A 24,001-nucleotide genomic window follows, 5' to 3' on the forward strand; every position below is an offset into this window, starting at 1 on the left:
TGGATACGCTATAAAGTGATCCTCTATCTTCTTTTCTTTAGAAAATCTAAAAATTGTTGTGTTCTGTACACAAAACCGAAATGTCAAAACGCTAAGAACAAGATGTCAACTAAGTGTCAACTGTCAAACCTCAATTTAAAAACGAAAATTGACTGAAGCTGCTTTTAAGAATTATATTTTCGAATAAATTTCATTCGTAAATAAATAATACTTTTGTAACCTTAGAAGTTATTAGAATGGCTGACAAAAATGAAGAAGTGGAAGAACTTAAAAAGAGAAATATTGAACTAGCGAAGGCTTTGGAAGAGTCGAAAATTGCGGTAGCGCAAAGAGACAGAGAAAAATTGAATCTCATACGAGACCGAAACGAATTAAAATTAAAATTGAACGTAAGTTTGATAGTGTTTACTAGACATATACTAGAGTTTGTATTAATTTCATATTTATCCTTCTACAATATGAAGACAACTGTGTGTGACCTGAGTGAAATATTTACAGAGAATTCGTAGTGGTGGTGCAGCTCAAATAAGGCAACTGGATGCAGCACTCCAAGCTGCGATTCAGGAGACACTTACCCATTTGGTGCAAGCATCCAATGCGGTAGCTAGGACTTTGGAATTAGCTAAAACATATATGCGTGATAGACAAGAGCTGGACGCGTCATCTCCGCGCTGGAGTACGCTGAGCGGGACTCCGGCTGCTGCTGAGAGGGAGAGGGTGAACAGGGTTCCCCCACTGCTGATTGGTGGCCAATCCATCCAGCCAGTGGTTTCACTTAGCCGCACTTTGCTCAATAGTAGCACTTCATGTAAGATAAAGTTGTTTGTTATATTACATAGGAACACAATTTTATTGACACAATGAACTTAACATTTTTATCTTTCTAGAATAGAGTGCAATTCATGTAAATAATAGCAATTATTTGTATCAAAGTTTGTTGCTATTTTTTTTAATGTAAATTAAATGTGATTAATTGTACTAATTTTAAATTTGTGACATATTTTTTCTCATAATAATAATAATAATAATAATAAACTTTTATTGCCATTGAAATTTACAAACTTTTAAAACACAATGTTTTACAATATACAGTGATGGCAAAAGGGGGTGGCTCAGCTTCGCCAACACCGGTTAGGATACAGTGTCGAGCTGGTTTTCAGCCATCCCCTCATAATGGAATATGATTTTAAATGCCTTGTATTTCAGCTGCAAATAGAAGCCCTAATCAACAAAATCGCAATGTCACACAGCGACCGGTGCCAATGCATATCTTACAAGGTACAAACTAAGTTTATTTTTCAATCAAATGAAAATCCAACACAAAGAGATCACTCTTAAGAGATGTGAATTTTATATTAGATGGTTTGTAATTCACTTTATTGCATCATTCAATAGTACAGTTTATGATTTTTATATCCGCAATTTTTACAATTACAATTTGTGATGTTTTAACCGAAATACTTTGTCATGTAATTTTTTTTATACTTATTTATCCCCTATTAGTTTTTAGACCACAATTCACAATCAAAGAAGACTATCTTACAAATATTATATTAGATATTTAGATGGATAGATGGATTAATGATATTAGGCATCTCCAAACAGCTAAAATATTCTCGCTGAAATTTGGCACACATATAGAACATAGTCTGGAAGAACACATTGGCTACTTATTAGTTTTTTTAATTCCGCATAGATTTCTATGGATTTTTTTAAATCTATTTGATTTCAAAATATCTTTGTGCACTACTCCGCACTTAACTTTAGTAATGTAAAAAATAGTACAAAGTTTTTTCTTCACATATTTATAAATTACAGATGTATACATTCCATTGACAAGGATAGATGCAGCAGAATCGATGGCTAATCAAGATGAGGATGAGGCTAGTAATATAGAAAACAGTACTGAAGATCTAGGCTTAGAAGGTACATTGCATAAAAATTTAAGCACCAGCCCAAATCAACAAAAATTATTCTGAGCTCAAAAGAATTTTAAAATGTTGTTTTACTCCGAAAATAACGTTCAATCACTGTTTATTTAAACACATGTTTTAACCTTTTGACTGCTTCTGATGTTAATGTGGTTATAAAAGACTTTATTTTACCTTTAAATAATGTATAACCAAAACTACTATCAATAATGCTTTTTTTTTAAATCCTTGACAAACAGATAATACGTAATTTGTTTATTTGTCAAGCATTTTGGAATCCTATGCTTAAATATAAAATGTCTAATCTATGGTTCTTATGTATAAGGGAGAAAGTAAAAAATTGATGATTTTTATTTTTTTATGTTAAAAGCTACATCTTGGTGTAGTTAACATATACTAAATAAAATACACATTTACAGGCGTAAATGTTATTTTATTGCTGAAGTAATAGGGCCTATGCGGCCTAGTTTTTCCTATATGGTTGAAACTTTGAAAGCGTCAATTTGTACATTGGCCCTTATTCATAGGAGCCATCGTAATATCAACATACAATAAAATAGTTGACATATGTTTAAGGTAAAATGTCATTGAAACACTGTAAGTTTTTTATAGTTAGGCCCTAAGTTACTTAAGACAGTCTCTTTGTGTATATTTTGCTACTAAAATGCTAGTCTGAGATTTGAAACAGAAGCAATCAAACGTAAGTAACACTATTTGGAAAAAATACAAATATAATAACAAATTTGTATTATATTTTCAGACAGCGGTGAACAAGAATTGGAGGAATCACAGAATGATAATGCTGCATTTATGAGTCCGTAAGTTATTTATTCATCATCATCAGCTCACTATACAACCCCACTGAGGTGTTCGGAGCCTACCCTAATTTAAGGGTGACTAGGCCATAGTCAACCACGCTGACCAAGTGCAGGTTGACTTCACACATATAATTGAATTTCTTCTCAAATATGTGCAGCATCATGATGTTTTCCTTCACCATAAGAACGTCGGATAAATGTACATATGTATATCGAAAAACATATTGGTACATGGCGGGTTTCGAACCCAGGACCTGCAGATTACAAAGTGCTCAACCTCTGAGCCATCGACGCTCTATAGTTATTTATTACATGTATCTGTATAAAATCTCGTATTTCGCTATTTTGGCGAATTTAGGTGTTTGCTCGTTTGCCACCTTTTGATGAAAAAAGCATAGACAAACACATTGGCCATTGGTTTTAAAAACCACTAATAACTTGTCCACACTTGTCTTGGGATCTTAAAAATGTGTATAAACTTGACCAGATATATAAAATACCTCCCCATAGTGTGGAAAAATATAGCCCTCATTTCTACCAAGTGATTTAATAAAGGAGGCGATTGTTACGCCCCCGTGACAAGTTTTCTATTTTCCTGGTTAGGCTGTAAATTAGATAAGACATAATTCTTTCAGGCAATTGTTGGAAACTGTAAATGAAGAGGCGGAACCAGAGGGTGGTGATGAGACACCATCACCTGAAACTGCAAGGTATTCAAATATCAATGCCACTATGTCATCATAATATTCACTCTCTTCAAAAAAAAAAAATATCCAATGTTTTTTTTTTTTTAGTGGAAGTTGCTCAGATAATCCACTGGAGGGTCCGAGTTGGTTGCTCGATGTTCATCATGATACACAGGTATGTATGGATAGTAATCAATCCATTGTCTTTGGCATTGCTCGTTGCAGTTTGACTTAATTTTAATAATTTGTGTAACAGACAAACAGGACTCAGAGCCACCTCACCCTGGAGCCGGACTCCACCACTGAATTACAAGAGATCGAGGGCAGCTTATCCATGTCTCTGAACAGGCAACAGGTAACGTTCACAATTTATAAAAAAATAAATTTAATTTCTTGTAATATTCGGTAATGTAAACAACAATTATAAACAGATGAATGAGGTATCGCCGGTAGTGGGGGGTGCTGGGGGTGCGTTCACCCCCACCGTGCGACGCCGCAAGCGCACCTCCTCCCCACACCAACCCCCCTCGCGCAGAAACAGGTACGTTACCACTAAATATTATACAATAAATTTGAATATATGGCCAATTTGACCATATGGAAATTAATAGAATTAATTTTGGTGACATGTCACAGTATCAACAAGCGAGTACTCAAAGTGGTAGTCGCGAAGATGAAATTCGATGACGAAGAAGAGAGCTCCTCACCTCCTAAGAAGATGAAGCCTCACTCATCACCTCGGCCGTCTCCGATCCTGCAGTCACTCCATCAGAAGTCGGCCAATGGTGTGCCAGCGCCGGCACAGGAACATCCAGAGGATGACGTCCTCTCACCGATAATTCAGATGAAAGTCCGCCCCAAGATTGTCATGGACTCTGCAAAGGATTTAACGCGGTTTGACGCTCCCAGCCCCAATGGTGCCACTGACGCGCGCGTCATCATCGTATCGTAAGTATCTTTAGTTTTCACTGCGCAAACATTCACATAAAACATGTTTTCTACAAAAAAACTATGATTTAAGTGAAAGTTGAAATCCGATGTCATTTCTCCTATATTTTGCAATAAGAACCTTTATTGCTATCAGAATAAGGTTGAATTTAGATATTACTATGAAATTTACTACTACCAGAGAAACTAACACAACCGCATGCGGGTCTAGCGAGCCCGTGCAGCAGGCACCTCGCCGCAGACACAACAGTGTGCGACAAGTGTCCGACACTCGGGACACCGACAATGACGTCACCACACACGTCACACGGAGAGGCACTAACAAAGCTCGAGACACTAGCACCTCTCGCCGAGACACAAGCGCTTCTCGACGTGACACTAGTGCCTCTCGACGTGACACTAGTGCTTCTCGACGTGATACAGACGAGAATCGACGTGACAACAGTCGCAGCGTGACACCGGAGAGTGACAGCTGCGTGGAGAAACAGGAGGGACGCTCCAGAAGACCGAGGAAACAAGTCGTATATAGAGAAAAACCGCTCAATAGGTATGCTTTTTTTAAATACCTTTTATATATATGTTATTTAACTAGCTGCCGCCCGCGACTTCGTCTACGTGGAATTAAAAAAAAACTTAATTAGTAGTCGATGTATTCTTCCAGACTATGTTCTATGTCTGTGTCAAATTTCATCAAGATCTGTTGAGCTGCTTAGGAGGTACTTTCAAACAAACATCCATACATTTAAACATTCCCATTTATAATACAAGAAAAAAAATTTGAAAGCACTTTTAAATAAAATGTATGCAGTCTGTAGTAAATTGAAGGTAGGTAGTTACAAAAATGGTTGTTTTGTTTTTTCCAGAAAATTACGAAGGTGATCATAAATAGAGATGTTTGCTGCGACAATATATCCACACATATGCATGTTGTATGTTTGTATGTCTATAAAGTGATTGTCAAATAATATTAGATAACATATATTTACGTAATAATCAGTTACTATGTTAAATTATTTTCAGTTGTTAAATTAATGATTTGATAATTACAGTAACTGTTGAACATTCCACATCCCTCTAATTGTCTTTGAATAAAACAGAGACAATATATTAATACAATATTCTCTCCCCTTGTCTGTTATATACAACAAGAACATGCTCTGATGTCTTGAAAATCTATGTTAAAGTGCACAAGTCAATGGCTCCTATGAATAAGGGCCAATGTGAAAAGACAACTTTACAGGAGACGCTTTCAAAGTTTCAACCATATAAGAAATTAGTCCGCATACACCCTTTTATTTCAGCAAAAAAATAACATTTACACATGTAAATGTGTATTTTATTTAGTTAACTAAACTAAGAGGTAACTTTTAACATAAAGTAAACCATCAATTTGTTACTTTGACCCTTATACATAGGAACCATCGAAGTAATCATAGAAGTATTGAATATTATCACATCGGCAGTACCTTACATATACTAAACCTACACTTAGTGATCATTTAGTAACTCTATCAGGAAGTTCAATTAACAATGACTGTTGAACAATGTACCATATAATAAATGTGGTGTTTTAAACACAATATACATTCATTATCAACCTGCCCTTATCCGTATGGAGGGTCGGCACAGTATGTACTTATTCCTCCATACATCTCTATCAACCCCCACCTCTTCTTACGCATATCCTCTTTCACACAATCCATCCATACTTTTTTGATCTTCCTCTACCTTTATAGCCAACATATCACATTATTAGCTCAATTAAATAAAAAAAAAGTTAAATTTAATTGTTGAGTTGAGGACCCGCTTGTGACACATCGTGTGACGTCACCTTTACAGATGTTAATTGTTGGTACTGTAATTAAATTGTTAAATTATTGGTATTTTTTCATCTCTATTATCTTATCTTTTTATGAATCTTTTGTTATCTTTCTTCATCTGTGTCCTTTTCATTTTTTCTTTATTGTCTCGGTTTTCTTCTTACACAATAATTATGAAATTTTCAATAAAAAAATAAAAAGATCTTGTATATTTAAAGCTGTTTTATTATTAGATAGTTACTAAATGTATGTACTTAATATTTATTCATGAAGAACTGAAACGCTATTTTGTGGTTATTTAACGTTTAATGATGTTTATTAATAGCTATGTAAAAATAGACGAAGAAATACTTTTTCAATTTAAATAGCTCTTTTTAAAATACATACTAAGTATTTCTAATTATTTATAGCTTATTAAATAGACTGACAAATTTATCTGACCCGGTGAGCACAGAACTATGAAAGCTCACTAGCGTCCTCCTGACAATGTCAAAAATGTGTCACAAGACCCTTGTAGTATAGTCAAACAAGGGTTATTTGGTTCGATGAGAGGCTGTAGTCGCAGTTATTGTAGAAAATATAACCTAAAAGGTATAGAAAATGACAGAAAAATAACACGACACAAGTACGAAGTCTTCTGTCAGTAAAGTTCAGTCTCTTGATTATGGCTCTCCCTCAGCGGATTGGGCCAGTGTCGAGTGTTTATAGTTTTATTCTTGTATTAAAGAGACTGGCAACACTTTACATATGGATAAGAATTATCTACAAACGTTGATTTACCTAAAAAGGACGAACACCATATACATAGTATTGTTAGTAGGTTATGAGACAAACATCTTATAATCTAATATTATTTTTATTAATATAGTCACATAAATATATTTACAAATGGTGTATGTATGTGGGTTAAGATCGTCTTAAAATTAGGGGGACGAGGGATATGATTGGGAAGTCTTTTGTCACTTTTTTGACATTGTCAGGAGGACGCTCATATCAGTTTATGTCTACCGGGTCATATAACTTTGTCGGTCTATAACTGCCTTGTAATGTAATTTTCTATGCTTACGTAGGTTTTTATATATTTACCTGTTAGGAACCGATGTAGATTAAAAAAATTAAGAAACATATATCAAAGTTTCCTGTAAGACTGATATAAAAGTTTTCATTTATTTATTGTAATAAATCGAATATTTTAACTGTATTTTTGTAATCTCATTTATAATTTTCGATTTATTAAATATTATTATAATTTACTTTATGGATTTAATTTAACAATTTTCATTTAATCTATAATTATATGTATTGTGTAATGTTTGTAATCATGTTATTTATAAAATAGATTAAAAAATTGTACCGTTTTTCAATTATGATTCCCTTAGTTTAAGGGTTAAACACTTGACTTGCAATCTGCAGGTCCTGGGTTCGAATCCCGCCATGTACCAATATGTTTTTCAAGTTTCGATTTACATATGTACATTTAACCAACGTTTGTACGGTGAAGGAAAACATCGTGATGCAACCTGCACATATGTGAGTTCTCGGGTCTCCCGAAATGGCGTAAAGTGTATTGTGGAGGTTCATTTGGCCACACCAAATGGAAGTCCGTGATCTCTGTCTACCCCTTTGAGTTACAGGCTACAAATAGTTGTAAAACTTGCAAAATAAAACAAACAGACATCTTTATAATTTACATTTTAATGAAAGTAAAATTAATTAATCTATACATACGCATATATTTCTCAACAATAATTTAGGGAGATTATAAATTTTAAAAACATCTAGTCTCATTTTCTTTGGGTTCAAGTCGAAATATTTTCATGAAATCGTGGATATTTTTGACCATTCATATTAATTTTCTTTCATATACTTTTCACTTGTAAAAAATCTTCAATTTTAACATTTCTCCATTCATCCTTTTATTACTCCATTGTATCTTAATTTTTATTAAGTAATCCAATAATGAATTTCTAAACGTTTTGACGTTATGTCTATGACCACTTTGACAAAGAGTATTATATATATAATGTTTTTTTTTTAATCTATAAATGTGTTAACATTGTTTCTTAAAGAATCTACAAGACCATAAGGTCCAGTGTAAGGCAAAAATATTGATAATCCCTGTCTACATTCTCCTCCATTTATTTTACAATATTTATAAATATTCAAATATGCAAAGTATTAATTTTATAATATTAGAATTATCTTTGAAAAAGATCCTATGACCTATTAAAATATTTATATTTTTTTTAACAAAGTACAAGGCAACTGTTACGGAATCCTAATAGATTTTTTTTAATTATCTAAAACGTTTTACGACAAAGGTTCTATATACAACCGAAGTTGGAACAAGAAACTTCTTTAAGCTAGAGTCATTGTCCGGTTCAAGTGGACCTTAAGCGAGAAAAATATCGTAGTCCCTTGTAGACATCTCCATTATCGAGGTTCGACTGTATTTAAGTTAGGTTCAGATTTAAAGGAACATGGAAATTGTTAAATATTCCTACAATAAAATCTGGAATAACTTTAATTTTAAAAAATAATATTAAATATAATCATGTAATGGAGTGAATGAAAAATTTTAAGATTTTTTTCTTTATAATAAAAAGCGAATAGAATTACTGTTAGTGAAATATTTTTTAATATAATTTCAGTATTATTAAGACAGTATATTTTTTTATAATACAGTTGTATTTCATGTTAACTGGCTATAGAGAAAAAAGGACAGTATGAATTTTGATTTATACGTACACTTATTACATAAACTAAGTTTTATTACGTAACTATGTATCTGCTGAGGAAAACTTAGAAAGAAAATTTTATAACCTAACTAAATGAGTCTATAATGAGAAATATTTCTCTTACGACGAATATAATAAGGAATATTTTAGAGTATTTGCCGACCACGTCAGTCTAACTGGCGGGCGGAGTGGGGGGCGCGGGGGGATCCTCTGACGGCTGCAGAGTCACCTCCACATTCGGCTCTGTTTCGTTCTAGATAACAACACAGACATTAAAAATATATATCACTCACTGATCTCTATAATTGAATAGGATATTGTTTTGAAATGATATTTTATACTTCATTACGATTTTAACGCACCTGTAGATGTTACGTGATAGCTAATTGTATATTATCACCACTACAAACCACTACCATCACAGCATCAAAATGGCAAAATTCAAATAGGCACAAAAAACTACGTCTTATAGCCTGTCCATTTATAGAGGTCAGTGACATCACTCCATATCGTAAATAAGAGTTAGCGATTCCTTCTTTCTCCCTCTTAAATGTGATTAGAGACACTTCGTAAAACGTAATTTTATTGACACAATGAGAACGTTTTTCTCCATCTGGGAAACTTACCTGAACTTTAACCTCGAACCGCTATAAAGTTTGAATTTGGTGATGCCATGGTGGGATATAACAAGCGACATGTAAAACCTCACCTGTAGCTCTGCCGTGGTGGTGGTGGTGGTAGCCATGGCGACGGTGGTGTCGTGTGCATGTCCAGGCGCGCGATGCTTGTGTCTGCGCTCCACGTGCCCGAAGCAGTTCTCGCACTCGTCCTCGCTACTCTCAGACTCCGACTCGTCGAACCGCCGCGGCTTCTCGTATATGCAACAACCTTTGTACACAACAACTTTAATACAAGACATCGCTTATTATAATCTTATTTAATATTCACGCGTGAAACGAATTAAGTACGGCTAGATTGTATTGTTAGTCAGGTCTCGACACTGGCTAGTTTTTTACTAGAGCTAGTTATTTTTTTTATATCATAAGGTGGCAAACGAGCAAGCGGTCATCTGAATCCACCTAAATAACGAAGCGACCGCTGCCTATAAACATCCATAATTGCAAATGCGTTAGACAGATGAAGGGATGTACAGAAAGAGGATATATCCTCTTCCTATGCGTCCCTCCTCCGTCCAATCTACTTCCCTTTCTTATCCTATCCTTGTAAAAAAAGGGTGGGAAGGGAATATGGACTAAAATTAGAACTCAGGCACCACACTCACTTGCTTCCACTTGACGCCTGTGATTTGTGAAGTCGTGGTATTTCACCGGTCAATCAGGCCGATTCGTGTTGCGGGATCTACCACTGTAAAAACTGTATTTAAAGAACAAAGAAGTCCGACTGTTGTTTGAAACTCTAGAGAAACTTAAGATGTCTGATCCAATTATTTCATTATTGTGTTATGTGTCGTTGTTAGAGCTTACATTTGGACTTCTTCTTGTTCATATGCTCATTGTCCACAGTGTCCTCTGTCCAGCCGACCTTCTTACGCGGCGCGGAGCGAGTCGGCCGCAAAGTGATCACCGTCACTGGCTCAACGCTCGCCTGATAACAAGCATACACACTAAACATACATACATAGTCATACATGGCCGTCACCAACCGATGATCTTGGCTAGATCTAGGGAGAGGGACCATTAATATGGTCTTATTCGAAGTTTTTCACATTGTACTTACCCTGGTGACGCACATGCAGTCATGTAACATTTGCCAATTACAGAACTGCAGCACTTAGACTATTTTTTCAGTAATCAACCAGCTACACGTCATTATCCTACAGCAATACTTATGTAAAATAGTAATCTCGTAAAAGACCTACTACCCAAATTGCGATATTTTATTACCTTCTGCTTTATCCTACAAATCAGGGTGCGGCTTTTCTTCTGTATGATGTTTTTTACAAATTTTATTTGTAAAAACATCTAATGTTATAAGTTTTGAATCTGATTACCCTGTCACTTATACAATTTGTATGCACATCATTATCTCATTGGCCTAATTGTTTAATCTCCGTTTACAGATATCAATAAAAGTTTTTATATATACATAAACAAACGAGTGGCGTGAACACCGAGAACATCAATGCAGATAAACATCCATAACACCAGTTTAACTGCAGACCCTCGTTCTGGTTTGGAAATTATTTTATTAAAAACTAGAACAAATTTATACTAAATATACTATCCTATCCTGGTAAATATTGATTGAAAAGATGGAAAAATACAGACTTTTATATGTCTCAGAACAAAAAAAAAATTTGTACAGAAAACTAAATAAAATAATGACTATTTAAATAAAGATGCCATATTTATCTGAAGATGTTCACATCATTGATATCTAAGAAAACATTATGTAAAACATAGTTTGTCTTATCGGCATTTACCTCCACATATTGCTTATATATATCTGCTTATTACATTTTGACTAACATACTAAAGTGTTTGGAAATATGTTAAAAAAATACACCTTTAAGAAAATATCAAGAAAAAATAAATAAAAAAACCACCTCATGATTTATTTATTGATAAACGTATATAATTCAATCATATCTTATATTTATGTCAATATTACAAAGAAAGACAAAACACCATTTAATATAAAAATACTTAACAACATTAGGTATTTACTCAGCTCTTCAGTAAGATAATGTCATTTTTATCTTTATATATCTGAAATAAACATCTTTATGATGAAATTTATCTGATGACTTTTCCTTCAAAGAGAGCATTAATTTTAGCTTCATGGTATCCAAGAAAGTTTGCCAACACATCTCTTGTATGTTGTCCTAAAGTAGGGGGTGCAGTCCGAGCGCAATTACCCCCCACACTATACACAGTGGGGGGTCCTACTACTTTCACAGACCCCGCATCCGGATGGGGTAGATCTTTAACCAGTTCTATTGCTTTCACATGCTCATCTTCAAACACATCTTTCATAGTATTCACTGGTCCGTTGGGAAACGAAGCATTTTTAAATATCACCGCCCATTCCTTCTTTGTTTTCGTAACAATAACATCGCTTATAATTTTAATCAATTCCTCTCTATTTTGTACACGCATGGAATTGTCTATAAATCTTTCATCGTTGATCAAATCATCTTTATTGATTAATTTACAAAGATCAGCAAATTGTGCATTTGATCCCGTGCCTATAACAATTTCTCCGTCTTTAGTTTTAAACGCTTGATATGGTACAATGTTAGCGTGTGCAGTTCCCCAACGTTTTGGCTCTATACCACAATTCAAATATATATTTGCAACATTAATCATGCTTGATATTTGAGTTGATAGCAAATTACAATCTATCTTTTGTCCTTTTCCAGTATTTTTCCGATAGTACAGGGCTGTCATTATAGCACCAAATGCATGTAGGCCAGTAGTTATATCTGTGATGGCAACACCGGGCTTCACTGTGTTACCATTCTGTTCTCCAGTTGTATGCAGTAGTCCACCCATTGCAGCTGCTATTACGTCATAACTGAAATTATACAAATCAATTTTGTTTTTATATTAAAAAAATATTTAATAGAATTACAAATCAAATCAATATTATATTTTTCATCTAAAAAAACAACTCACCCTGGTTTCTTCGCATATGGTCCAGTAGGACCAAAACCAGTGATAGCACAGTATATAAGCTTAGGATTTACTTTGCTCAGATCATTATAGCCCACTCCAAGTTGGTCCAACTTGCCCGGCACAAAGTTCTCTACTAACACATCACATTTCCTAGCTAAGTCATACATTAAGTTTTTACCTGAAAAAAAAATCAATTGTTCTTTTTTATAATTAGGAAGTTCGGCTAACTGTTAAAGGTTTCACTTAGTTATTGTTATATTGTGGATGCAATGTTACCAAATATAATGACACATTGATAAGATGCAAATTATGCAAAGAGTAGGAATTTCAATTATATCTATAATCAACTTTACTATGCAAACTAAAATCTAGAATATAGCATCAAAGTCTAAATTACGTAATTTCAGATATAGATCGAAAATTACAGTTTTAACAAATGAAAACTGAAGTAATTAGATATTTTACTTACCCTCATCAGATTTGAAATTAACACATATACTTTTCTTATTTCTATTAACTGCCATAAAATAAAAGGAATCCTTGTTGCCTTTTAGAAATGGTGGTCCCCACTTTCTTGCTTCATCACCATCTAAGCTCTCTACTTTTATTACGTTCGCGCCCAAATCACCTAGAGTCATAGTACAGAAAGGGCCAGCGATTACCCGCGTAAGATCCAACACATTCACATCGCTAAGTAAACCCGCCGATTTAGAAGAATAATTTCGTCTTATAACGGGTGCTAACAAGTTAAAAATACGAAAACTAGGTTTCAAAATGTACGCGCCAAAAGTTTTTGTAGATCCCATTATGATTACGATGTATTAAATAAAACAACCTATAGACACTTCGAGCGCCTACCGGTTATCTAAACATGAAGTTAGTTTGTCGTATCGTAGTAATAACACATCAAACATAGAAGATAAGGTCGTGTTTACATCTACACTATTATATTACCTCTTGTATTTGCGAGGAGACCGTTGTTACCGCAGTGCTCGTCGTAGCCATCTCCTCAGCTTGAATCGTCCTCTGGCGATCGCCCATCAAAGAAGTGTTTTTTCTTGAAGTCTTTTCACATTATACTCAAATCTCAAAACGGTTTTTAACCTAAGTATCTAGTCACGATTTAGTAATAATTCACTTATCTATTATTATTTGTAGATGACGCAAGTTTGACAAAACAAAACAACTGTCAAATTTCTTGTTTTTGATAAATGTCAATATTCGACAATTTCAAAAAGTGTTGTCGTGCTAAAATATATTAAAAATGAAGCCATCAATACATTTAACTAAAATTGGACGGTCCGTATGGAATATCGAAAAATATACACATAAATATTTCGTACACATGATGTCTTTACGTAGCTGATGACAAAAAATAATTTTTAACCGATTTTGACGGGTCTTGACGGGAAGGTAATGTACATACGCAGGCATATTACAGCTTTTTTTAATACAGTGCTGACGAAGTCGCGGGCGACTAGTGATGGTTTCATATAAAAAGTTATTGCGGATATTAAAAAACAATTTGTAACGAAAAAAATGCAGATGTAAAACCGGATCATCCAGATTTGAAATTTTGCAAAACTAAAGTACTTTTTTTAACTAATAATAGAATCACCCGTCTAGTAGACGGTATTGCGACGATGGTTAGACGACCCTTCAAGAGTATGTTACGTGAAAAAGGATTTATTCATCAACCTTAAAAATATACGTAGAAATTATTTACTTAGTCCTAGATCAACACTATAATATACCTTAAAAAGCTAAAAAGTCGTAAACACCAATCATACGCTTGTATTACATACTATGTAAGATGTTTTCCAATGCCTGATTGAAAATACACTGCAATGCTACATTTGAAATCTTTTCTTTTGCGTTAAAAACCAGATAGGCGTTAATTTCAATAAAAGAACATTAAATAACCTCGGTACTTTTAGAAAAAGGTGACTATTTAGTCAACCAGTAACCGATTAGCTTTATGCTCAATTAATGGTTTTCAAAATAAATGCCGGAGAAGAATAATGTTGGTCTATTCTTTTTATCACTACACAAAAGAGTTAGTGGTGTATTTATGATTATAAAAAGAACACTAAAAATATTCTTGTAAAAAATTTTTAAAATCTTAAAAACCTATCAAAAGAGACGAAATTCCAACACAACAATAACCTTAGTGTGAGATAATAATATTCACAGAAAAGTATAATAAACTAAACTCTGTTGATAGTTTTCCATCCGCAAGTTTTATTATTTATTCATCGCACAAAAAAAAGCGCTAGGTGACGGTGAGAAATTTTGGAGTATTTCCAGGTATATTTATACAGAGTTTATTTTAAAATAAATCAAACTCGCTTATGGACGGACTTCGGTCTTTGCTCCGCAAATTTATTTATAGCCTTATTTTTGTGTCTATTTACAGTCGCAATATATATAGTTCTACATTAAGTACTTTCGCTATTTTAGTATGTCAATGAAGTAAAATATTCATTTAAAATTCCAACATTTTCGGTTTCGAACTCAGTGGAAAGTCGCTAATGTGGAAAGTACGGAAATCTGGTTTAACTGCAAAACAAGTCTTGTTACTTTGGATCGCTAAAATTTTGTGAATTTAAAAAAAATATCTAATTTGTGCAAAGAGTTAGAATTAAAAACTTATCTATCACTCTACACTAGCAAATCTTCTCTAAATCACATGCCGTTACGATTTCAAGAGGGCTGTAAAAATTATGTTTGATCTGTATTTTACGACGTCGACTGCTATAAAATTGTTTACGTCGCTTCCACCATTGCGGCGCTGTCCAACACTATTGCTACTCACCACTACAGCACGGTTTTTTGTACCTTGTTCGATATCAAATGTGACCTATTAAAGTGGCCTTGCTATAACTGTGATTTTCGTGTAGTTAAAAATTGGCATATAAATAATTTACTCAATTCTCAATTCTTTTCATTTTAATGTAACGAAAAATTCCGTTGTAATTTATATTGTATTATTGAAACATATTGGTATTGTTACTTCTGTCTTTTCAAAGATATTAAGAGGAACAATAGTGTTTTTATAAAAGTGTTCTGATAATGGTAACACGCAAAGACAATGTCAACATTAAAAAAAAAAGGTTTTCAACGTTTTCAAAGGATATTAATAAGTTAGGATTAGTTAGTTATTCACGCGTTTTATGATTGTTATCTGCAAATGGAGCATTTAAACAAAAAACGGAACGTTGAGTTCTTTAGCCTCATACCATTAGTACGAACTTTTTCCAGATGCCGAAATCGAAATGAAAATAGAAAAACATAAGAATATGTTTTTGATTGTTGCGAGGCTGCCGTTTGATGTAGGAAATATTTCAAGTTTATAGATTAATGCTACTTCTAAACTGAGAACGAGATATTAAAAGCTTCATGCTTTTGTAATAAAATTAAAATGATAAATTATATTAGTATGATTAACCAATATCTTAATTTAATAATATAGCTTAGTTAAACAAATAATTTGTCATAATTTAAAGTAATCTCATAAAATAAAGGATTTCACGGAATTAGTTACCATTATTTACAAGTTTAATAAAACTACTTCAATATAGCTTTCTTGTAACAGGACATCCTGTTTATGTTACACTTTGTGTAATGTTTCAATCGTAAAATTACATTACACAGATTACATTTTATCTGAAAGCGCAGTGGTAATGTCTGATCACAAATAAATTCATAAAATATTAATGGTCCTACTAATATTATGATACCTATACTATAAGTGATGAAACCTTAACCTTTCCTTAGTCGAACGGCCGCTATCTTGCCAAAAAACAACTGACACCTGTCAACGCGATTTCGCGTGAAACAAATGTTATGTTTATTTATTTTAAAGTCAAAATTCTTTAGAAAATTTATGTAGTAATATATTTAACTTATCGATTGCTGTGTTTATTTATTTTCGGTGTGTTTGTGCGTCTGTATTCGTCTTTGGCAGAGCAGCGAGCGACTCCGGATGCTCGTTATAATAATTTGGCTCGCAGCGAAAGAAATTGAAAGTCATAATTATCTTACTAATGAATGGTGCTAAAATGCCAAGAATTACTGAAACTATAATCCAATCAAATATTTATTTATGTGTCGATTAATTTACAAATAATTAGTAATGTTCATCTAGATATAAAGATTCGTATCTTGAAATTTGCTGAACAAGTGAGATCGAGAATGGTAGGCTGCTACAAAACATACATAAAAATAATTGGTATCGTAGTTTTTCAACGAGACTGATAAATACGACAATATTTTTGTATTAATGTTTCTGTTTTTAACACCTTCGATAATCTACAAATGTGTATTTTCTGAATTCAACCAAATGTGTTAAGATTTGGCAACGGATCACCAAGAGTTTCAAGGATTCTGAGTCACATATTGAAGTTTAATTAAGATAGATTTACACACGCGCTCTTTTATGTCGAAAATACAATATACTCGTACCAGAAACCTCAGGTACCCCAAGGTCTGGCGTAGAGGACAAACCTACGTAATTTCAAAATTCGAACGAAGAGACCGAAGTAGGCTGACGAGGAATAGACATAGTTTAACTTTTGTTTTAAGTTTTTAAAATTAAAACAAAAGTTAAACTTTAAATAAATAATTTATGGCAGATTATTTTTTTTATTTACTATGATTAAAAAAAAAAAACTATGATACCGGCACCAAGTAGATCGAAAATCTGAGGTTACATATTTAATCGTGTTGATATGAAATTGAGTAAGTGTTTTGATAGAAAAAGTGTGTTAACGTGTAGAACACAGCGAAACTACAATGCATGTAGTCTGAAATCTTCACGGCCGATATATTCCAGTGAAGCAAATATAGATCGGCTTATCATTCTCCAGAAATGAATCAACAGGGCCGAACTCGGACCACTAAAATACAAATATTTTTGTGCAATTTTTCTATAAAAAAAAAACAATAAACAAACTCCGAGATCATTAGTACATAGCAGAAGAGCAACGAACGCGAACATTTTGGCAATGACATCTGGAAAAAGATGTAAACAAATCTGACAACGGGCCACATCTCTAAAGATTCTGTACTGGCAGGCGATAAATCTCGAATGCGTTGCCAGAACGAAAAATAGAATGTTGTCGTATTGTTTGTTCTGTACATATTAGTGTTGCACATTGGCGGTGCTCAGTTGCATCTGCACAGTGAGCGAGGAAGCTAGGCACAATGGTCAACCATCCGTCTGAGGGGAAGAGCCTGGCGGCAACCTACTGCATTCTATTGCTGCTTCTCGTTGCACTCTGGATGTTATATTCTGTCTTTTAAATCAGTAAGTAAAATTTCCTGAAGAAACGAAATTATTATTTTTATCTGAGCTGATGTCCTCTGATAGTTGTAAGTTGGAATCAGTTGTTTTTTTGCTTTCGGTTGTTGGCCCCTTCGGTCGATTTTTTGCGTTTTTCTACGTTCCAGGTCGGACGATCTCTTTTAAACGAAAACCTTTTGGTTTCTCTTGAATTAAATTCTGTGCTTTGTGGTATTTTTCGAAGTTTTTTATAATATCGATAAGTAAAAGGATTAAGGATCTTAAAAAAAATCGAACATATTGAAATTTCTGGAGGATCCTTTTTCGCCCGAGTGTGGCCCAGTACTATGACGTGTAATTCCGGGCCCGGAGCGCGAGGATCCTCCAGCAGTCAGTTGCGCCTGCCGGCTGCTCGCTCGCCGCACGCCGCCTCACGCTGCAGCCACCATGCCCATCAACGCGGAGACCGTCAACCTGGCCGCCACCTACATGATCCTGGTCATCCTGCTCTTCCTACTTTGGCTCATCTATTCCACCATCTTTTAAACCGCGATACTCTAAAATATGTAAGTGTACAGGACTTTACCAATTTATTATTACGGTGAAACTAATTAATCTACGTCTACGCAGGATTTTAGATTTATTGAACTTCAGCTTAGCCTAGGCAGACGGAGTATAGGTTCTGAAGTTGTGGTTGGAATTACATTTCGTTTGTTTGTCTTATCTAAATAATAGTTGAATGTCGTTGTGTCCATCACCGCGTCACCGCCCGATTCCAGAAGGCTGCCGTCAAAGCGACGATTCTATTATTGTACACTCATATTTATAAATGTGGATAATATTTGGTGTGAAAGAGGCGTGGCCTCGCGTAGGCGATCGTCGGCCGGAGACAGTTTCGTGGGGCGAGTCAGTTTTCTGGAGCGACTTGTCAAGTGCAGAGCCGGTGCCGTCTGCAACATGCCCAACCACGAGACGACAAGCCTCATCGCTACCTACCTCATCCTGGTGCTGCTGCTGGCCAGCCTCTGGTTGCTCTACTCCGGGATGTTCTGAGGTCTTGTAATGCTTTTACAAAAATATATTATCCAGTGAAAATACTGTAATCGCGATCTTGATCCTTTGTTTTCATTAACCTTAATGAAAACTAGAGCAAAATTAACTCATAAATTATACAAGTCATACAAGATCGTAAGTTGAATACCAGTTTTCTCTAACATATTAATCAAAGTGCTATTAAAAAAATATCTTTAGTAAATTCTTGTTGTTAATACGTGCTAACCAAAATTAAACCACACAGAGTATGTAACTACTTCGTAGTAAACCATGCTAAACCATGGAATAGTTATGGTCCTTAAGTGTGTTTTTAACTTTGAAGTCAATCATAATATTCGTTGCTATTGGTTCTATTAATAAAAATGAATGAATGGATGTGTTGCTAGTTCACAAATAGAAGAGCAATGGACCGAATAATCGAGAGTGATCATTTTATAATTAGACTTGCATTCACTTTCATAATATGATGTCGCCAAAAATAAATAATATCTCAAGCCAAAATTTAATTATATAATTTCAGTTTCTAATTCTATATTTCTTGATGGCGCCTTCGAAATTCCCGATTACATTTCCTGTTCTAAAATTATCCGAAGAATTTCATATGTTATCAATACATAGTATAAAACAAAGTCGCTTTCGCTGTATGTCCGTATGTATGCTTAGATCTTTAAAACTACGCAACGGATTTTGACGCGGTTTTTTTTATATAGAGTGATTCTTAAGGAAGGTTTGTATGTATAATAAATGCATAATATAGTAGAGAAACACTGATAAATTTAAAGTTTTCTAATGTGATGTCGTAAATAAGCACGTTTTTTTGCGCTTATATTGCAAACGCTGGCTGAACCCTACGAGATAGACCAAAATAATGTACTACAGTATTGTTCACCTTAAAAAGTTCAACAAAAAAGTCCGCGATGGTATATGTCTATCTCTTAGGGATAACCCAGCATAACCATTTTTATTCTTTTACGAAGTGATTTTAAACAATACAGCATTAATCCTTATCCATTTAAGTACCTTAAATAAATTGTGCATTTATTCTGTAGTAGGTATATTTTGCATTGCACCCGTGCGAAGCCGGGGCGGGTCGCTAGTAGATTATAATATAGTTGAGTCGTTATTTGTAATAAAAAATGATTTTGTATTTGTGCCAAGTGTTTTTTAAAACGTTCTGCGAAGTATGAAACGCAATCGTATGTAGTAAACATGTTTGTTCTTAATGCCCACATACTAAATTGTATGTACTAAAGGTTTTTAAATTGATATCTTACAAAATATTACCGAATGGCACTGTCATCAACATTTTTTTTCTGTTTTTAAATACGGCCAACTAATACTCAAACTTATATCTTAGTAACTGCAGCTCTAAGCGTCGTTTACTGTTTTATTCACCCTAACTCTGAGTTTGATAGACAGATGATATGCAATTTAATAAAAACATTTTATATATTTGTACTTTTTATAATAAATAGAAATAAATATGATACGCGTCCATCTTTGAACGCGTAGATTCGTAAATAAGTGCAATGAAATATTGTAATTTGGCAACAGTGATTTTTTATGTTATTTTATCTTTTCGTTATCTCTCTGAAAAATATGCGAGTTGCGCCAAATTATTTTGTGTAAACTTTTTTTTGTGTAAAAGTGTTGTGATGCAATTATGGAGCATTTTAATATAATTTTCTTATAAAAAATAAAATTATAAATATTCAGTTTTCTTATCAGAGTATTTCTCGTGTAATTTTTTTTTCTCATTGAATGATTATTAAATAGGGAATGTGGTTCAAAACCATTAAATTCTTAGAGAAAGAAATTACTAACATGTTTCGATTGATGGAACTGTTGACGAAAGCTCGACAAATGACGTTCGAGGTATGTTAATTAAAAACCATTTAAAAAAGACAAAGCTACACAACATCGGAGACGGATGATTATGTTAATTTACTTTTCAAGATTTTAATTTCTCAATCATAACTTAATGGAACTTAAGAATGGCTAGACTTTGAATGATAATAATACATCTGTTTTGGCAATTATTGTTCAACAGTAATTTAAAGTAATTTAAAATTCCATTAATGTTTATTTTATTTTTACTACGTTAAATTCGAATTAAAACATGAGTGTTATTGACGTCATGTATTTGCGATAAATGAGGCAATCCTGATTTATTGCAGTCGTTATAGAAGTACTGGTTTCAGCTGCTTTTGCGAGATCATTAATTCTCCCGCTTCGTTAAAATTTTACATTTAGCATGCTCTGAGATGTTCTGTAATCACTTAGAATTACAGGATGCTGTTGATAATAGTTAAATCTTGAGTAAATATTATTTACCTTTGACTTATTTCGATTATTTTATTTATTCTTCTTTAACTCTTAACAATAAGTATTAAAAGAACACGAGTATTAAATCAACAATTTTATAATATTCAACATTGTCCCCTCTTTTAGGTTATAATCCAAAAGTCTATTAATTGAGACCACTGTTCGATTCAATCAAGAAATTCAATATTTACTTATGTATCTAATCTTTTCATTTGTTAAAATTAAACGTTTCAGTTTTCTTGTAATTATTTCTTGCAAAAAACTACTAAGAACTTGGTTAATATAGAGAGCGTTAACTTTATTTACATTTCAAAAATGATTAATTCTAACTAATCATATTTAAATAAACCAATTAAAACACTTCAAAGTAACCACTTCGTGAGCTGTCATGGCGCGTAAAATTATGGCGTACAATAAAATGTCCGAAGCATCCGAAAAAACAGTTTGAAAGCGATCGTAGCATTCTCAAAGCGGCTCCGGTATGTAGAATCACATCAATTATTACAAGATAATTCCAAACTGAACAGAAAAGAAGCGCCGGATATTAAATCACATTTAGATATTTTCAAAGATGGGCGTCGACGTAACCGTTGACGTTTCACTGTCAAATATTTGACATTAAAAGAAAAGTTGACAAATTGAAGATTAAATATTGTTGAAAAATGAGAACAGCTGAATAGCAATTATGTTTTAAAACAGTCATATAAGATTGAGAGATTAACGAAGAAAAAAATAACTCGGCACACACGCCCCTACGGTTCATTGCATTATGGTACTCTGGGGTCGGGACAAATATCTTTGAAAATAAACCTTCGAAGATTCTCTATTAAACAAAGTTTACTAATAAACTTAAATAATAATCTTGGTTCCGACTCTGTTTAGTATTTTAAAGTTTTCAGAAATCATTATATTAAATGCTTGTAAAATATTGACGATTATTTCATAAATAATAAAATATTCCTACATACGAATACTTGTTCATATAAATGTTTCAAATTCCCGATTGGTTTATTTAAATCTGTAACAAAATTCCAGCAAACTGCGTAAGTGACTTGGCAAGGACGCGAACGCCATCTAAATGCGTAGCGCAGTCAACACCGCACACCGCGCATTACACGACACCCGCATATCTTATTAAAGGGTTCCCCAATGGGAGTTAGCGATGACGTCAGCATTAAAAGACATAAATTACTAGTTGTCGCCCGCGACTCTGTCCGCGCGGCATTAAAAAACATTTTATTAGTAGCCTATGTGTTCTTCCAGATTATGTTCTACATCTGTGCCAAATTTCATCAAGATCCGTTGAGCCGTTACATAGATACCTTCTAACAAACATCCATCCATACATCTAAACCAGGGATTCGCAAAGTGTTCGATGGTAATTTGGCCATGGGAGTCTGAGGTAACAGTTCATTTTGGAAAAGGGGCCACTTGACCAACATAGTTTGGCGATCCTTGATCCAAACATTCGCATTTATAATATTAGTAAGAAGTAAGATATGAGAGGAATTATTTTTGATCTTGGTAAAGTTTAATTCTTACAGACACTACTTTGTATGCAGTATGTTTGTATCAGTTAGGCAAAAAATAAACAAAGTTAACATTATAGTTGGACAAACGATGAAACAAATTATGTCAAATATACCCTTCATCAGTTTATTAAAGCAGTTGAAATATAACGTGGAATCAGACCTGTCATTACTAGGACAGTAAAAAAGTAAAAACCCATCAATTACAGAAATATAATTCCAGGCGAGGTTGTGTTCATCTTTAAATATCCCCGGTACTGTTACCAGCATCATTCGACTAATGTTTGTTACACGCAAATAGTTGGTCCATTCCGAACATAAATTACACCATTTTATATCGGTAATTTAGTTCAGTATTTTTATACGATGGATATAGATACGTTCATTATATTTACACGTAATAATGTCCTTTTAGAACATTATACCTATCATGTATTGTTAAAATTATTTAGACACACTTTCATAGACTAATGACCGGGAGGCTTTGCCGTTTATTTTGGCCATGCAACTATTACTTATGGAAACATGAGATTTAACTATATTTATCTCTTTGTTACAGGTGTGGCGGGTATAACTCAAGAGACCAATGAAGCAGGTGAATAGTAAAAAAAAACTAAAATGAATGTAACATGAGAGCCGTAATTTTAGTATCTAAGTTATTAAGTTAAGTAATGTCACATACCCAAGCATTTAAATATCCATTAAACCGGAAGAACATCGAAGGAAATTCAGCTCAAAACTGCCAGAAGACCATAACGAGTAAACCGCAGGAAAGACCACAGATACGGACGGCGCTGGGCATTCCAATTTAACCCAAACTCTTGACCAACGAGGCCTAGGCCGCTAGCAAATTAAACACAACGAGAAAGACATCTTCGTAAAGCTTCAAATTAACTTGAACGACACGTTTTAATTTTTTTATTTCTAGTTTGTAATCGTTGCTCGATGCGTATCAACCTGTCTTTAGATTATCTTTATGGTGTAAGAGTTTTGTAATAAACTTTTTTTAGTATCTTGCCTTTCTTTTTCAACCTTACATCCTGTATGAATTAGCACTTTGATATAGGAAGAATCTGGCCGCAACGACCACACGGTGTCAACTCGTTGAAGACGAGTCACCGAATCACTAATTAATTAGATAAAGTTAAGAACAATAATTTTATTACATTAAAATCCTAACGACCAAAACTTATCAAATGAATACCTCTCATAAGGTATCTATCAAAAGCGC

At 33.8% G+C, this 24,001-nt stretch overlaps 4 protein-coding genes and 1 long non-coding RNA gene across 5 annotated transcripts; 3 read left to right on the forward strand and 2 right to left on the reverse strand.

The window, feature by feature from the left end:
• The first annotated feature begins 150 nt into the window (after nucleotides 1–150).
• LOC106712783 lies at nucleotides 151–4,100 on the forward strand. Its single transcript, XM_045679812.1, has 10 exons — nucleotides 151–389; nucleotides 499–808; nucleotides 1,207–1,278; nucleotides 1,819–1,926; nucleotides 2,692–2,749; nucleotides 3,385–3,459; nucleotides 3,544–3,610; nucleotides 3,692–3,790; nucleotides 3,867–3,976; nucleotides 4,082–4,100. Exons 1-10 carry the CDS (start codon nucleotides 237–239, stop codon nucleotides 4,098–4,100), a joined length of 1,071 nt encoding a protein of 356 aa, XP_045535768.1. The 5' UTR covers nucleotides 151–236.
• LOC123721210 lies at nucleotides 4,079–5,528 on the forward strand. The gene is made up of 3 exons (XM_045679114.1): nucleotides 4,079–4,383; nucleotides 4,565–4,930; nucleotides 5,247–5,528. The coding sequence occupies exons 1-3, from the start codon at nucleotides 4,109–4,111 to the stop codon at nucleotides 5,260–5,262; spliced, it is 657 nt and encodes a 218-aa protein (XP_045535070.1). The 5' UTR covers nucleotides 4,079–4,108; the 3' UTR covers nucleotides 5,263–5,528.
• A 3,469-nt stretch (nucleotides 5,529–8,997) lies between these two features.
• On the reverse strand, nucleotides 8,998–13,772 carry LOC106712776 (E3 ubiquitin-protein ligase PPP1R11). The gene is made up of 4 exons (XM_045686924.1): nucleotides 13,534–13,772; nucleotides 10,426–10,546; nucleotides 9,651–9,829; nucleotides 8,998–9,194 (listed from the first exon to the last, which is right to left on the reverse strand). Exons 1-4 carry the CDS (start codon nucleotides 13,618–13,620, stop codon nucleotides 9,114–9,116), a joined length of 468 nt encoding a protein of 155 aa, XP_045542880.1. The 5' UTR covers nucleotides 13,621–13,772; the 3' UTR covers nucleotides 8,998–9,113.
• Nucleotides 11,619–13,497, reverse strand: LOC106712775 (succinate--hydroxymethylglutarate CoA-transferase). Its single transcript, XM_014505416.2, has 3 exons — nucleotides 13,049–13,497; nucleotides 12,580–12,757; nucleotides 11,619–12,478 (listed from the first exon to the last, which is right to left on the reverse strand). The coding sequence occupies exons 1-3, from the start codon at nucleotides 13,383–13,385 to the stop codon at nucleotides 11,698–11,700; spliced, it is 1,296 nt and encodes a 431-aa protein (XP_014360902.2). The 5' UTR covers nucleotides 13,386–13,497; the 3' UTR covers nucleotides 11,619–11,697.
• Nucleotides 13,773–18,435: 4,663 nt separating the features above from the next.
• Nucleotides 18,436–23,778, forward strand: LOC106712820. The gene is made up of 2 exons (XR_001357097.2): nucleotides 18,436–18,917; nucleotides 23,330–23,778. It is a non-coding gene; the product is annotated as an uncharacterized LOC106712820 (long non-coding RNA).
• The last annotated feature ends 223 nt before the right edge of the window (nucleotides 23,779–24,001 follow it).

The sequence above is a fragment of the Papilio machaon genome, chromosome 1 (assembly GCF_912999745.1).
Source record: "Papilio machaon chromosome 1, ilPapMach1.1, whole genome shotgun sequence".
Taxonomy (NCBI): Eukaryota; Metazoa; Arthropoda; class Insecta; order Lepidoptera; family Papilionidae; genus Papilio; species Papilio machaon.